We start from the raw sequence: 12,096 nt of genomic DNA, 5'->3' as shown, positions 1-12,096 counted from the left end.
AAAAGATGGAGTAGAAGCTTTCTAAGAAATCCTGGTAAAATCCTTATTTTCCTAGTTGCTTGGAACCAGTCAGGGAATATTGTGAAATACAGGATCCTGTATCCCAAATTTTCCAGCTGTTCTGCTCAAATCTAACCCTGTTCCTCTTCCCAATTCCCTCCTGGAATGTGGGGTGTGGGTTTGAGTCCCCTCAGGTGCTGTCACCTCCTACCTCGGGGCATTAAAATGAGGAACTTTTTGGGATTCTTTGGCTGGGAGGGGGAGGAAGCAGCAGGGCAGATTTATGGGATGATGCCGGGGTGAGGAATGTGGGGTGTGGAGTTTGCACATCCCATCACTTTGGGAGACACCCATCAGTGCTGTCACCACCAGGGGAAATGCTTCACCGGTGTCACACAGGAAATCCCGGATGGTGACTCCTGCTGCCACATTCCTGCTTGGATTGAATGGCATTGCCATGGGCTAAATCCATATTCTGTGGGATGGCTCCCTGATCCTGCTGGGGATGGGAAACAGGGGAATAAGGGGATGGCAGAATCCTTGGGAATTGTGGAAAATCAGTGGAGCCCTCAAAGAGGTACACCCCATATTTTGTACCCCATATTTTGTACCCCATATTTTGTACCCCATATTTTGTACCCCATATTTTATACCCCATATTTTATACCCCATATTTTATACCCCATATTTTATACCACATTTTTTATGAGGTGGTTCCCTGGCCATGGTGGGAATGGGCAAAATGGAAATAGGGGAATAAGAGGCTGTCAGAATCCATGGGGAGATAATGGGAATAGGAAGAGCCATGGGGAATTGTGGAAAATCAGTGGAGCCCTCACATAGGTACACCCCATGTTTTATACCCCATATTTTATACCCCATATTTTATGAGGTGGTTCCCTGGCCATGGTGGGAATGGGCAAAATGGAAATAGGGGAATAAGGGGATGGCAGAATCCGTGGGGAGAAAGGGAGGTAATGGGAATAGGGAGAGCCATGGGGAATTGTGAAAAATCAGTGGAAATGGGGGCTCTCACATAGGTACACCCCATATTTTATACTCCATATTTTTATACCTCATATTTTATACCCCATATTTTATGAGGTGGTTCCCTGGCCATAGTGGGAATGGGCAAAATGGAAATAGGGGAATAAGGGGATGGCAGAATCCATGGGGAGATAATGGGAATAGGAAGAGCCATGGGGAATTGTGGAAAATCAGTGGAGCCCTCACATAGGTGCACCCCATATTTTATACCCCATATTTTATGAGGTGGTTCCCTGGGAATGGGCAAAATGGAAATGGGAGAATAAGAGGAGTGTCGGAATCTATGGAGACACAAGGAAAAGGGGGAGCCGTGAGGAATTGCGGCAAACATTGGAAAAGGACGAACTGGAGTTTGCGGCCTCAGCGGGGTTCGAACCCGCGGCCCGGCCATCATTTCCTGCCTCCGCCTCCCCCTTCAGAACTACAACTCCCGGCGTGCATCGCGGCCGGCGGAGCGTTGAGGGCGCGGCCAATGGCAGCGCCGCGGGGCGGTGACGTCACCCGCGGTGACGTCAGGGGTCCAGAGAGAGGCTGGGGCAGAGGCGGCCGGAGCGGCTGAGGGAGCGCGAGCGGCGCGGGGGGGGCCCTGTCGGCGACAGCGGCGACAGCAGCGACAGGAGCGGCGACAGCGACAGCGGCGGTTCCCAGCGCCTCGCGGCCCGGCGTTTCCCCGCTCTTCTCGGCGCCGGGCGGCCCCGGCCCGCGGCGGCGGCGCTGACAGCCCGCCCGGAGCCCCGGGGGCGGCCGCGGCCACCATGTCGTCCCCCAGCCCGGGCAAGAGGCGGATGGACACCGACGTGGTCAAGCTGTATCCTTGCCGTGCCCCCCCGCACCCCCCCGGCCCACGGGGGACGAGGATCGCCCCCCTCCCCAGGGCCGGGCCTGCAGAGGGGTTGGGAGGGTGGGGGGGGGCACCGGGGACCCCCGAGGGGTCACCCCCCAATCCCCCCCATCCGCAGCTTCTCGGCCTTTTCCCGGAGCTGGGGGTCGGATCTGCCCCCCCTGCCCACCAGGGGAGGCCTAACCCCCCCCTCTCCTGTTGTATTTTGGGGTTTTTTCCCCCTCTGTGGCCTGGCAGGCCGTGCTGGGGGTGTCTCTGCAGAGCCCCCTTGGTGATGCCCCCCCAATCTGCCCCTTCACCCCCCCTGCCTGCCCTGGCGAGGGCACCTCCAGCAGCCACAGCCCAAAGAAAGGCTTTTGTGGGGGTTATTTATTATTATTTATCCCCCCCAACTTCACCCCGCCGTTCACGAAGCTTCTGGTGCCGGCTTAGGGATTTAATTTTTTTGGGGAGAACGGGGGGGGTCCCTCGGGGTCTGGCTCAACAGAGCCAGGGGTGGGTGAAGGGCATCAGGGCCCAAGCCTGTCTCCCAAGAGGTTTATGTAACCCTCCAGGTTTGGTTAAGCTTTATTACTTTTTATTTTCCCCCTTCTCCCTTCGTAGATCTGTTTATATTTTTCCTCCTTGTTTTTCTTCCTGGCCCTTTACGGGGCGGCGAATCCCTTTTTTTTTTTTTTTTTTTTTTTTTTTCTATGTCTGGAGAGTGGGTGGCGTTGAAAAATACCATTGGGAATTGGGTTCTAGGATTGTTTTATTAATAGTTTTTGTTTACAAGGTGGCGGTGTGAGGGGTAGGAATGACAAAAGTGGATGAAATGTTGATCCTGAACGTGCCCGACCTCTCTCAGCAAGACTTGGGGCTGGTGGTGTCGAGGGGTCGAGAAACGAGTCTGATTTAGTTCCCAGAGAGAGATAAACAAACTTATCTGGATTTGGTGGTGTTTTTTTGGAAAGGGGGGGGAGGAGGGAGGAGCAGCAGCTCTCCTGTTTGTGGCTTATCGAAGGAAACTTGTCTGACGTTCCTTTCTCCCCACAAAGCTCATCTCGGTGTGGTTTTTTTTTCGCCCTGTTTTTAAAGCAAATAGGAAATGAGTCCTGATGGTGCTCGAATCGGAGCTATTTTTATCCGGGGGTTTAAAGTTACACACATGTCAGACTTCGCCAATTGCGATCGATGCTCGATCGCACCGGGAGGAGGCTCGGGAATTCCAGCTGTGTATTCAGGGGGGAAAAACCTTTTTTAGGACACCCCAAAAATCAGAGAGGGGCCAGGCCCGACCTGCTCGGCTGCTGCTCTGTTTCCCTTTCCCCTCCCCCTTTCTTTTCCTTTTTCTTTTCCTTTTTCTTCCCCCCCTTTTTTTGTTGCCTGCTTCTCCAGCGACCGCAGCATTTCAGAGGACAAAGAGCAGGTTTTTCCCTGCGAGTGTTTCTAGGAGCTGGGTAGGTAAAAATCCCCGAATATCTGAGATTCCTCTCGGTGCTGGCGACTTTGTGTTCTGTTCTTTCTGCCCCCTGACAAAATGGCTTTTCCCTCGTTGTCGGCTCGGCTTTTCCTTGTTTTCCAAAGGGGTGAGGGTTAGAGCAGTCGGTCTCCTGCGGACAGCAAACTTAGGAAGTTGGATGTGTCAGATGACTCCTCAGCACTCCTCCCTCGCTCCCTCCCTCCCTCCCTCTCAGCCTTTTTTTGTTTGTCTGCCTGACTCTGGAGCAGCTCTGTAGGCCTCGCTTCCCTGGGGAATCATCATCTCGGATCTGAGATCAGCGAGCAGGGTCTCGCTGGTGGCTGGAGAGAAGGGACTGGTCTGAAGGAATCTGAAGGAATGTTCCTCCTCCTGGGCCTTTTCAGCGTTTTGTTGGGTTTTTGTTTGGGTTTTTTTGCTGCCATTTTCATCGTGGTTTCCCTTTTCTCCAGCAGAGAATAGAAGTGTGGATTTATGGCCTACCTTTCCCACCGAGCAGGGTGAATAACACCCCTGCCTCCTCCTGCTCTGACAGGTTTAGGAGTCTTTTTATGATCCCTATTTTCAATCCCAACACGTCCTTGTCCTTTTGTGTGAGGAGGAGGGAAGGGGAGAGGTGGCTGCTCTCGGTGGGGCTGCAGGGAGGGAACGTGTGGAGCTGATGTTTAATCAACTCATTGTCTCCCTCCGGACTGGGTTTGTGCTGCTGAGGCTGGGAAATGAGAGACATAACCTATAAACATTCATCATAAATCCTCCTTTTTTTGGGGGTTCTCCAGCCAAAGTTTCCTGGGTAACCAGAGTAAGGATTTTACAGGAAGGATCACCTGGAATCGTAGGGTTATCCCACTGGGAATCCCCAAACTCCATCCCTGCTCTCTCCACCCTGACAACACCACAACGGGGGCTCCCCTTTGTGTCTCCCCCCCCAGTTTTGGGGCGAGTGCCAGCCTGGGAGCCGTGTGAGCAGGGAAAGGCCTGGAGCTCTCACAACTCCTCGGATTGGCTGCTCTGTTACTACCCGGAAACCGGGCCCGGGGCGGAGCCAGGCTGCAGCTGATGGGGTGTCCCTGTTTACACCCATGGGGGGGACCCACCCCAGCACCCCCATCCCCCAAAAACCACAGGGCAGCTTCCCGTTCCACCCCCAACCTTTATTGTTGTGTCACAGCTTCCCCTCGGCCGCCGGTTTATTTAGCGCTGCTTGATTTTCCTCCTTTTGTGGGAGAAACGCTGCCTGGCTGCCTTGTAGTCCCCGTGGCTCTATTTTTAAAGGGAAGTGTCACCCTGTTTTGTGCCTGAAAGGAATTATAAATAGTGGGCAGCTTTGTTTGAATCTCCCCTTGCTGCCCGGTTTGCAGGGCTGGGGGTTTGGGAGCGTTGCTAATTTTAGGCTCGTCCTAAGTCAAGGAGAATAAAAGTACAAATCTTAGTTTACCTGCAGAGCATTTTGTAATCTCCAAACCCCCTCCCTGTGTTTGCTCCATCGAGGCAAAGGGTAGGACAGAGTTTACATTTGGGATAAATTCCTTTTTCTGCTCATTGTGGCCTTCCAGTGCGCTTATCACGGCACTTGAACACCTTCCAAGAGCGGCGTTGGGCAATCGGGGTCACATGGCTGTGTTCTCTTTGGCCTGTCCCCAGGGAAGAGTGTGTGCACTGGAATGTCTTGTTTTGGTAGGCTTTTGGTGGCCCTTTGTTGTTCTGGTTGTGTTTTAAAGGATGGATATTTCTGGAAACTTGGAATGTAAATTTATTTTTTTTTTTTTTTCGAATGTCTCTGCGCTCCACTTCTGGGGCTCTGCTTTAATGAGGTCTCCAGGGATCAGGGAAAATCGTGTGGTGATGCTTCAAAAATGCACAAAGATGTGCCCAGAACTGGGAGAACCACCCCCCCTTTTTCCCCAGAAATGCTGGCACAGGTGGTGGTTTATAAATCAGATCAGGTAAACGTGGCTTGGGAGTGAGGAGAACTCAAAATCCATCAACTGGAGGGAAAGAAATCATCTTTGTTACCTAAATGACAACTTCCAAGGGGATCATCTTGCTGCTTTTAGAGCAGGATTCAGTGTGTGTGCTGCTGGAGCTGGAATTTCACTTTGGATTGGAGAGGATTTGGGAGCACACCTGAGAGCCCAAGTTAAATCATGGAACTGTCACAGAGTTCAAGCTGGGAAATCTGGATTTGCTTAGAGTGCCTGTTGGAGCCTGACATCCCAGCCCTGCTTCAAATGATAAAAATAGGGATAATCTGAATTATTTCCCCACCTCATTCCCTAAACTCAGAGATTTTTTGGAATATTGAGTAGTCTGGCAAGATGCTGCTTCTCAGATTCCCAATTCCCAATTGAACAAATTCTGGAGGCCTTTTCTTTGTGGTGAGGGTTTTAAAACCCCAAAATTGAACTGGAGAAATTATGTCCTTGGCTCCTTGTGCCAGCTGTTTTTTCCTACCTTTCCCAGGGAAGCTGTGGTGGATTTGTAGTAGGGGATTGTTTTTAAGTGTCATCATGAACTCTTTTACAATCCTGGAGAGCTTTTGGAAACATCTCCTGAGTGACTCCCACGTGCTGAGCATTTCTCAGCAGCAGGAGCTGATAATGGGAGCTCAGAGCTGAGTCCTGGCAGCTCCCAGCATTTTGGATGGAGCAGGAGATGCCCCTCAATCATTTTCATTTCATTTACCAGGGGAAAATTACATTTCATCTTCATGGGAAGTGCTCTGCTCATCATCCTGCACTGGCATTAAATGGTGGTTGGATTTTTTAAAGTTTTTGGGTTTTTAAAAATTAATTTCTCCTCCAAACTCACCCCTTAAGTTGTTCCCAAAGGAATAATTCCCTGCCCAGGCTGTTCCAGTTTTGATAATTTTTTTTCCCTTTGTTTCTCTGGAATTTTTCTTCTTAAACTGAAATTCTTGATAGACTTTTCCCCTCTTTGTTTCTTTGGATTTTATTCCTAAACTGAAATTCTTGATAGACTTTCCCCCTCTTTGTTTTCTTCTTTTTTCCCCTTTTTTTTCCTCTAAATTTCAAGTCTTGATAGACTTTTCCCCTTTTTTGTTCCCTTGGATTTTATTCCTCAATTAAAAACCTTGATAGACTTTTTTTTTTGTTTTCTCCTTTTTTCTCCCCTAAATTTCAAGTCTTGCTAGATTTTTTCCCTCTTTGTTCATTTTTATTTCTTCTAAATTTCAAGTCTTGATTATTTTTCCCCCTCTTTGTTTTCTTACTTTTATTTCCCCTAAATTTCAAATCTTGAAAGACTTTTTCTCTCTTTGTTTTCTTATTTTTGTTTCCCCTAAATTTCAAGTCTTGATTATTTTTCCCCCTCTTTCTTTTCTTATTTTTCCCCTAAATTTCAAATCTCACCAGATTTTTTCTCTTTGTTTTCTTATTTTTGTTTCCTAAATTTCAAGTCTTGATTATTTTTCCCCCTCTTTCTTTTCTTATTTTTTCCCTGAATTTCAAATCTTGATAGATTTTTTCCCTCCTTGTTCATTTTTATTTCCCCTAAATTTCAAATCTTGATTATTTTTCCCCTCTTTCTTTTCTTATTTTTTCTCCTAAATTTCAAGTCTTGATTATTTTTCCCCCTCTTTCTTTTCTTATTTTTCCCCTAGATTTCAAATCTCACCAGATTTTTTCTCTTTGTTTTCTTACTTTTATTTCCCCTAAATTTCAAATCTCACTAGATTTTTTCTCTTTGTTGTCTTATTTTTATTTCCCCTAAATTTCAAATCTTGATAGATTTTTTCCCTCTTTGTTTTCTTATTTTTATTTCCCCTAAATTTCAAATCTTGATAGACTTTTTCCCTCCTTGTTCATTTTTATTTCCCCTAAATTTCAAGTCTTGATTATTTTTCCCCTCTTTCTTTTCTTGTTTTTTCCCCTAAATTTCAAGTCTTGATTATTTTCCCCCTCTTTGTTTTCTTATTTTTATTTCCCCTAAATTTCAAATCTTGATAGACTTTTTCCCTCCTTGTTCATTTTTATTTCCCCTAAATTTCAAATCTTGATTATTTTTCCCCCTCTTTCTTTTCTTATTTTTCCCCTAGATTTCAAATCTCACCAGATTTTTTCTCTTTGTTTTCTTACTTTTATTTCTCCTAAATTTCAAATCTCACCAGATTTTTTCTCTTTGTTTTCTTATTTTTGTTTCCTAAATTTCAAATCCTTTAGATTTCCTCCTCTTTATTCACTTAGGATTTTTTCCTTGATTGAAACCCTTACCAGCCTTTATCCCTGTTTATTTTCCTGGGGTTTTTCCCCCTTCCCTCCAGGCAGAGCAGCAGCAGTTGGGGCTGTTGGGAAGGGAAGATCTGGGTGCGGTGTCACCAAATGTTCTCAGCACCTGTTGGTGCTCGGTGCCCTCCTTCAAATGTGATTTAATAAACACAGAACTGTTGGGAAGGAAGGACAGAGCCCCCAGATAAAGTGACAGGCTCCCATATGGAGCAGATTCCCAACCAGATTCCTCCTGCTTTCCCTGCCTGCTGAAGTCAGAGGTGATCCCACACTCCCTGAATTTCCCTGCACTCCATTCCAGCAGCAAAAACGCTGAAGAACATTTGGATTTTTGATAGAAAATGTCAATTATGGATGTGGCTGTGCAGCAGAGCTCGTTGTGTGTGTCTTGCTGTGTGCATTCAGCTTCCCCTCCTTTCAGTGCCTCCTTTCCCTGTGGGTTTTGTCCATCCATGGATTTCTGGAATCATGAGCACAGAGCCCAGCTCTTTGTTTTTCCTCACCAAAACAGAGCTCCCGTGACTGAAGGGAGCTCCCTTGTCACCTCTGCTGTCCCCAGCCTGGGGGAATTCCAGCAGGAGCCTCTGGGTGAGCTCTGGGCTGGTTTGGATCCCCCAGCACCTCCAGGGAATTGAGCTCAGTTGGTTTTGTGCTGGCAGAACCGTGAGGTTTTCGCGCTTTTTTTTTTTCCCCTATTTTTTTAAAATTCCTTTTTTTTTAATTCCTTTTTTTTTGTTGTTTTTCCACCTCCTTGTGATGCTCAGAGCTGTTTGTGGATACACCTGGAGTGTGGTTATTGCACAGCAGTGCCAGGATTCACTCTCCCACCACCAGGGCAGTCACTTCCCAGCTTTTTCCATCTCCTCTCACCCCTCACCTCCAGCCCCTGTGACTGAAGGGAGCTCCCTTGTCACCTCTGCTCTCCCCAGCCTGGGGGAATTCCAGCAGGAGCCTCTGGCTGAGCTCTGGGATGGTTTGGATCCCCCAGCACCTCCCAGGAATTGGGCTCAGTTGGTTTTGCTGCTGGTGGAACCGCGAGGTTTTCGCGCTCTTTTAAAATATATTTTTTTTAATTCTTTTTTTTTTTGTTTTTCCACCTCCTTGGGATGCTCAGAGCTGTTTGAGGATACACCTGGAGTGTGTTTATTGCAGAGCAGTGCCAGGATTCACTCTCCCTCCACCAGGGCAGTCACTTCCCAGCTTTTTCCATCTCCTCTCACCCCTCACCTCCAGCCCCTGTGACTGAAGGGAGCTCCCTTGTCACCTCTGCTCTCCCCAGCCTGTGTGGATTCCAGCAGGAGCCTCTGGCTGAGCTCTGGGCTGGTTTGGATCCCCCAGCACCTCCAGGGAAATGAGCTCAGTTGGTTTTGCTGCTGGTGGAACCGTGAGGTTTTCGCGCTCTTTTAAAATATTTTTCTTTTAAATTCCTTTTTTTTTGTTTTTCCACCTCCTTGGGATGCCCAGAGCTGTTTGTGGACACACCTGCAGTGTGGTTATTGCAGAGCAGTGCCAGGATTCACTCTCCCACCACCAGGGCAGTCACTTCCCAGCTTTTTCCATCTCCTCTCACCCCTCACCTCCAGCCCCTGTGACTGAAGGGAGCTCCCTTGTCACCTCTGCTCTCCCCAGCCTGTGTGGATTCCAGCAGGAGCCTCTGGCTGAGCTCTGGGATGGTTTGGATCCCCCAGCACCTCCCAGGAAATGAGCTCAGTTGGTTTTGTTGCTGGCAGAACCGTGAGGTTTTCGCGCTTTTTTTTTTCCCTATTTTTTTTTTAATTTTTTTTACCCCCTTGAGATGCTCAGAGCTGTTTGTGGATACACCTGGAGTTGATTCTTGCAGAGCAGTGCAGTCACTTCCCAGGTTTTTCCATCTCCTCTCACCTCCACTTCCATCTTTTCCAGAGGTTGAGGATGGATTTCATCTCTTGCCAAACGATGATTTTGCTGCTTCTTGTACATCCAATAATGAATTCAGGATTTGGCCACTGTTTTATTTTGCAGCTTCCAAGAGCCATCCTCTAATCTTAAATCACTTTAGATACCCTGGAACAAATTGCTGGAGCCTTCCAGGAGATCCCAAATAATTTGGTGTGAGGTGTTTGACATCCCTGGGGATGTTTGTCCACTTTAATCCCTTCAAACTGGGAATTCCAGAATCCACATCCAGGAGGTGACTCCCAAATTTTGGTGACTCAGCATGAGGAAAGGGCTAGAGCCATTTTGGATTTATTTTTATTTTTATTTTTATTTTTATTTTTATTTTTATTTTTATTTTTATTTTTTTTTTATTTTTTTATTTTTATTTTTTTTATAAGGGTCAGATGCTGCTTTCCAGAAATTTCTACATTTCCCTGTGCGTGCTTTCCTTGGAATCACTACAAGTAAAATCCATAAAATATTAATTTTTAAGGGGGATTTACAAATAGGTGGATTATTCTGAAATGTTTTGCAATCTCTGGATTTAATTGTTTGGGGTTTTGTGGGGTTTTTTTTATTTTTTTATTTTTTTTTTGGTGTGATTTCCTTAAAAATGAATGGTTAGAATTTGTTAATATTTTATTTGGGAAAAGTCTGCACTTGTGACAGTTGGTGCCTTTTCACCCTTGGAGGTTTTGTGTCATTCCCTGTGAAATGTTGAGGTTAAAAGCTGCCAGTTGATGATTAAATAAATTTTGCATTATTTGCCAAATTCCAGGGGGTTTTACCTGGACTTGGGGTGGAAATCAGAGCTGGGCAGTTCTCAGGTCACAACTGATTATTTCTAGGCACTGCTGGGTGGATTTTTATTTATTTTTTTTTTTCTGGCTGGCTGTAAAATCCAGGATTTTGGTGAAACAAAACAGATTTTAGATCAGCTGTTTACACAATTTCCCAAGCACAACCCCAGTGTGTGATACTGCTCCTGAGTGTCCTGGGTTAACCTCCACCCTGGCAGATTAATGGATGCAAAGTTGAAAAGATTGATAAATTATTAACTTAACCACGCTGGCAATTCTTTTTTTTCTTTTTTTTTTTTTCTTTTTTTTTTTGTGGGCTGTGGTGATTTGTTTTGTCTCAGTGCTGGCAGGTCCAGGCCTGCTCTGAGGCTGTGTCCAAGCAGGAAATCTGCCTGAGAACACAACCCTGCTTTCCCTGAGCACAAATTGAAAATAATTTTGCTTTTAGAGGAGTTTCTAAATCAAAAATACTGATTTAAAACAGCTCTGAAGCTCTTGGATCACCAGCATGGTTGGAGAGTTAAAACTCCTCTTGGTTTTAAGAAGTGGAGCTGCTCCTTTAAACCTTGCTCAGTGGAGTAAAACCAGAATTTTTTTTTTAGTTTGAGGAGCTTTTGAGTGCATTTGGGGAGAGGAATTGTTGGCTTTTAAAACATAATTCAGGGAGATGTGCACTGAGAGGAACCTGGAGGAGCAGAACATGGAATCCTGGAGTGTTTGGGTGGGAAGGACCTTAAAGATCATCCAGGGACACTTTTCATTGTCCCAGGGGAGCCAACCTGGCCTTGGACTCTGCAGGGATGGGAAACCTGGACAGCAAGAACAACACATGGAATTAGTGAGAGATAAAGCCCCAAACTTCCCTTTGGCTCCTGGCTGTTCCCAAACTGATTTATTCAGGCAGAATCCTTTTTAATCTCTCTTTTTCTTTTTAATTTCCCTTTTATTTCCCTGATTTTTCTTCCTTTTTGCTGCTAAATCCAGAAGCCACCTCTCCTTTTCTGCTGAAGGCAACAGGGACTGGATTTGTTTTCCTTCTGTCTGATGCCATTAATTCAGTCTGGGTGACCTTCCCTGAGATCTCCAAATCCAACAAGGCTGGGGCTGGTTTCACATGGCAGCCAGGCAGGTTTAAAGCTCACAATGGCCTGGCTGCTTTCCTGCTGAGCTCATGGTGTGTGCAGCACTGGGATCCTTTCTGAAGGACCCACACACCCCCCTGGGCTGTGCTGCTGAATTTTAGCACCTCTCTAAACTCAGATTGAAACAGCTTTGTTTGGCTGATCTCCACTAGGTTTGGGAATCCTCAATTCCAAAATATTTGAAATAAATGAACAATCCTTGCAGGAGTGAATTTATCCTGGGAATGTCACATCCCTGAGGTGACTCACTCATTTATTCCATGCTGCTCCTGCTTTTTGTTTCCCACTGTTTATTTTTTTTTTTCTCTCTGGAGGCTGTGTCAGTGTTGAATTGATGGAAATAAGGAAGGTGGATGATCAGTGTGCTTTGTTTAACATCGTTGGTAACTCAATACTCCTGGCTGAGGGGAGGAATCCATGCCTGGATATTGGAGAGAGCTCAGATCCCAACAGCAGAGTGTGCTTGGAGAGAAGGGGCTGAAAAGTTGGGATGGCAGAAATCAGATCCTGGTAAATCAGAGGCAGAGCTCGTGTTCCTTGAAAGGGAAGGTATGTGAGGAGGTGTGAACTCACTTTCTCAACCCCTCTGCAGCTCCAGGCTCTTGGATTGAAACAGATTTTGTCATGCTCACAAGTGCTGAGA

At 46.5% G+C, this 12,096-nt stretch overlaps 1 protein-coding gene across 1 annotated transcript in view; it reads left to right on the top strand.

The window, feature by feature from the left end:
- The first annotated feature begins 1,734 nt into the window (after positions 1–1,734).
- Positions 1,735–12,096, top strand: part of UBE2H (ubiquitin conjugating enzyme E2 H) — a 51,035-nt gene continuing 40,673 nt past the window's right edge. Inside the window, 1 exon segment of the mRNA XM_033059053.2 lies at positions 1,735–1,855. Coding sequence (XP_032914944.1) covers positions 1,803–1,855 — 53 coding nt within the window. The 5' untranslated portion in view covers positions 1,735–1,802.

Source organism: Catharus ustulatus, chromosome 4 (assembly GCF_009819885.2).
Source record: "Catharus ustulatus isolate bCatUst1 chromosome 4, bCatUst1.pri.v2, whole genome shotgun sequence".
Lineage (NCBI taxonomy): Eukaryota > Metazoa > Chordata > Aves > Passeriformes > Turdidae > Catharus > Catharus ustulatus.
The sequence above is the reverse complement of the archived record's forward strand: the minus strand, read 5'-3'. Positions and strand labels throughout refer to the sequence as shown.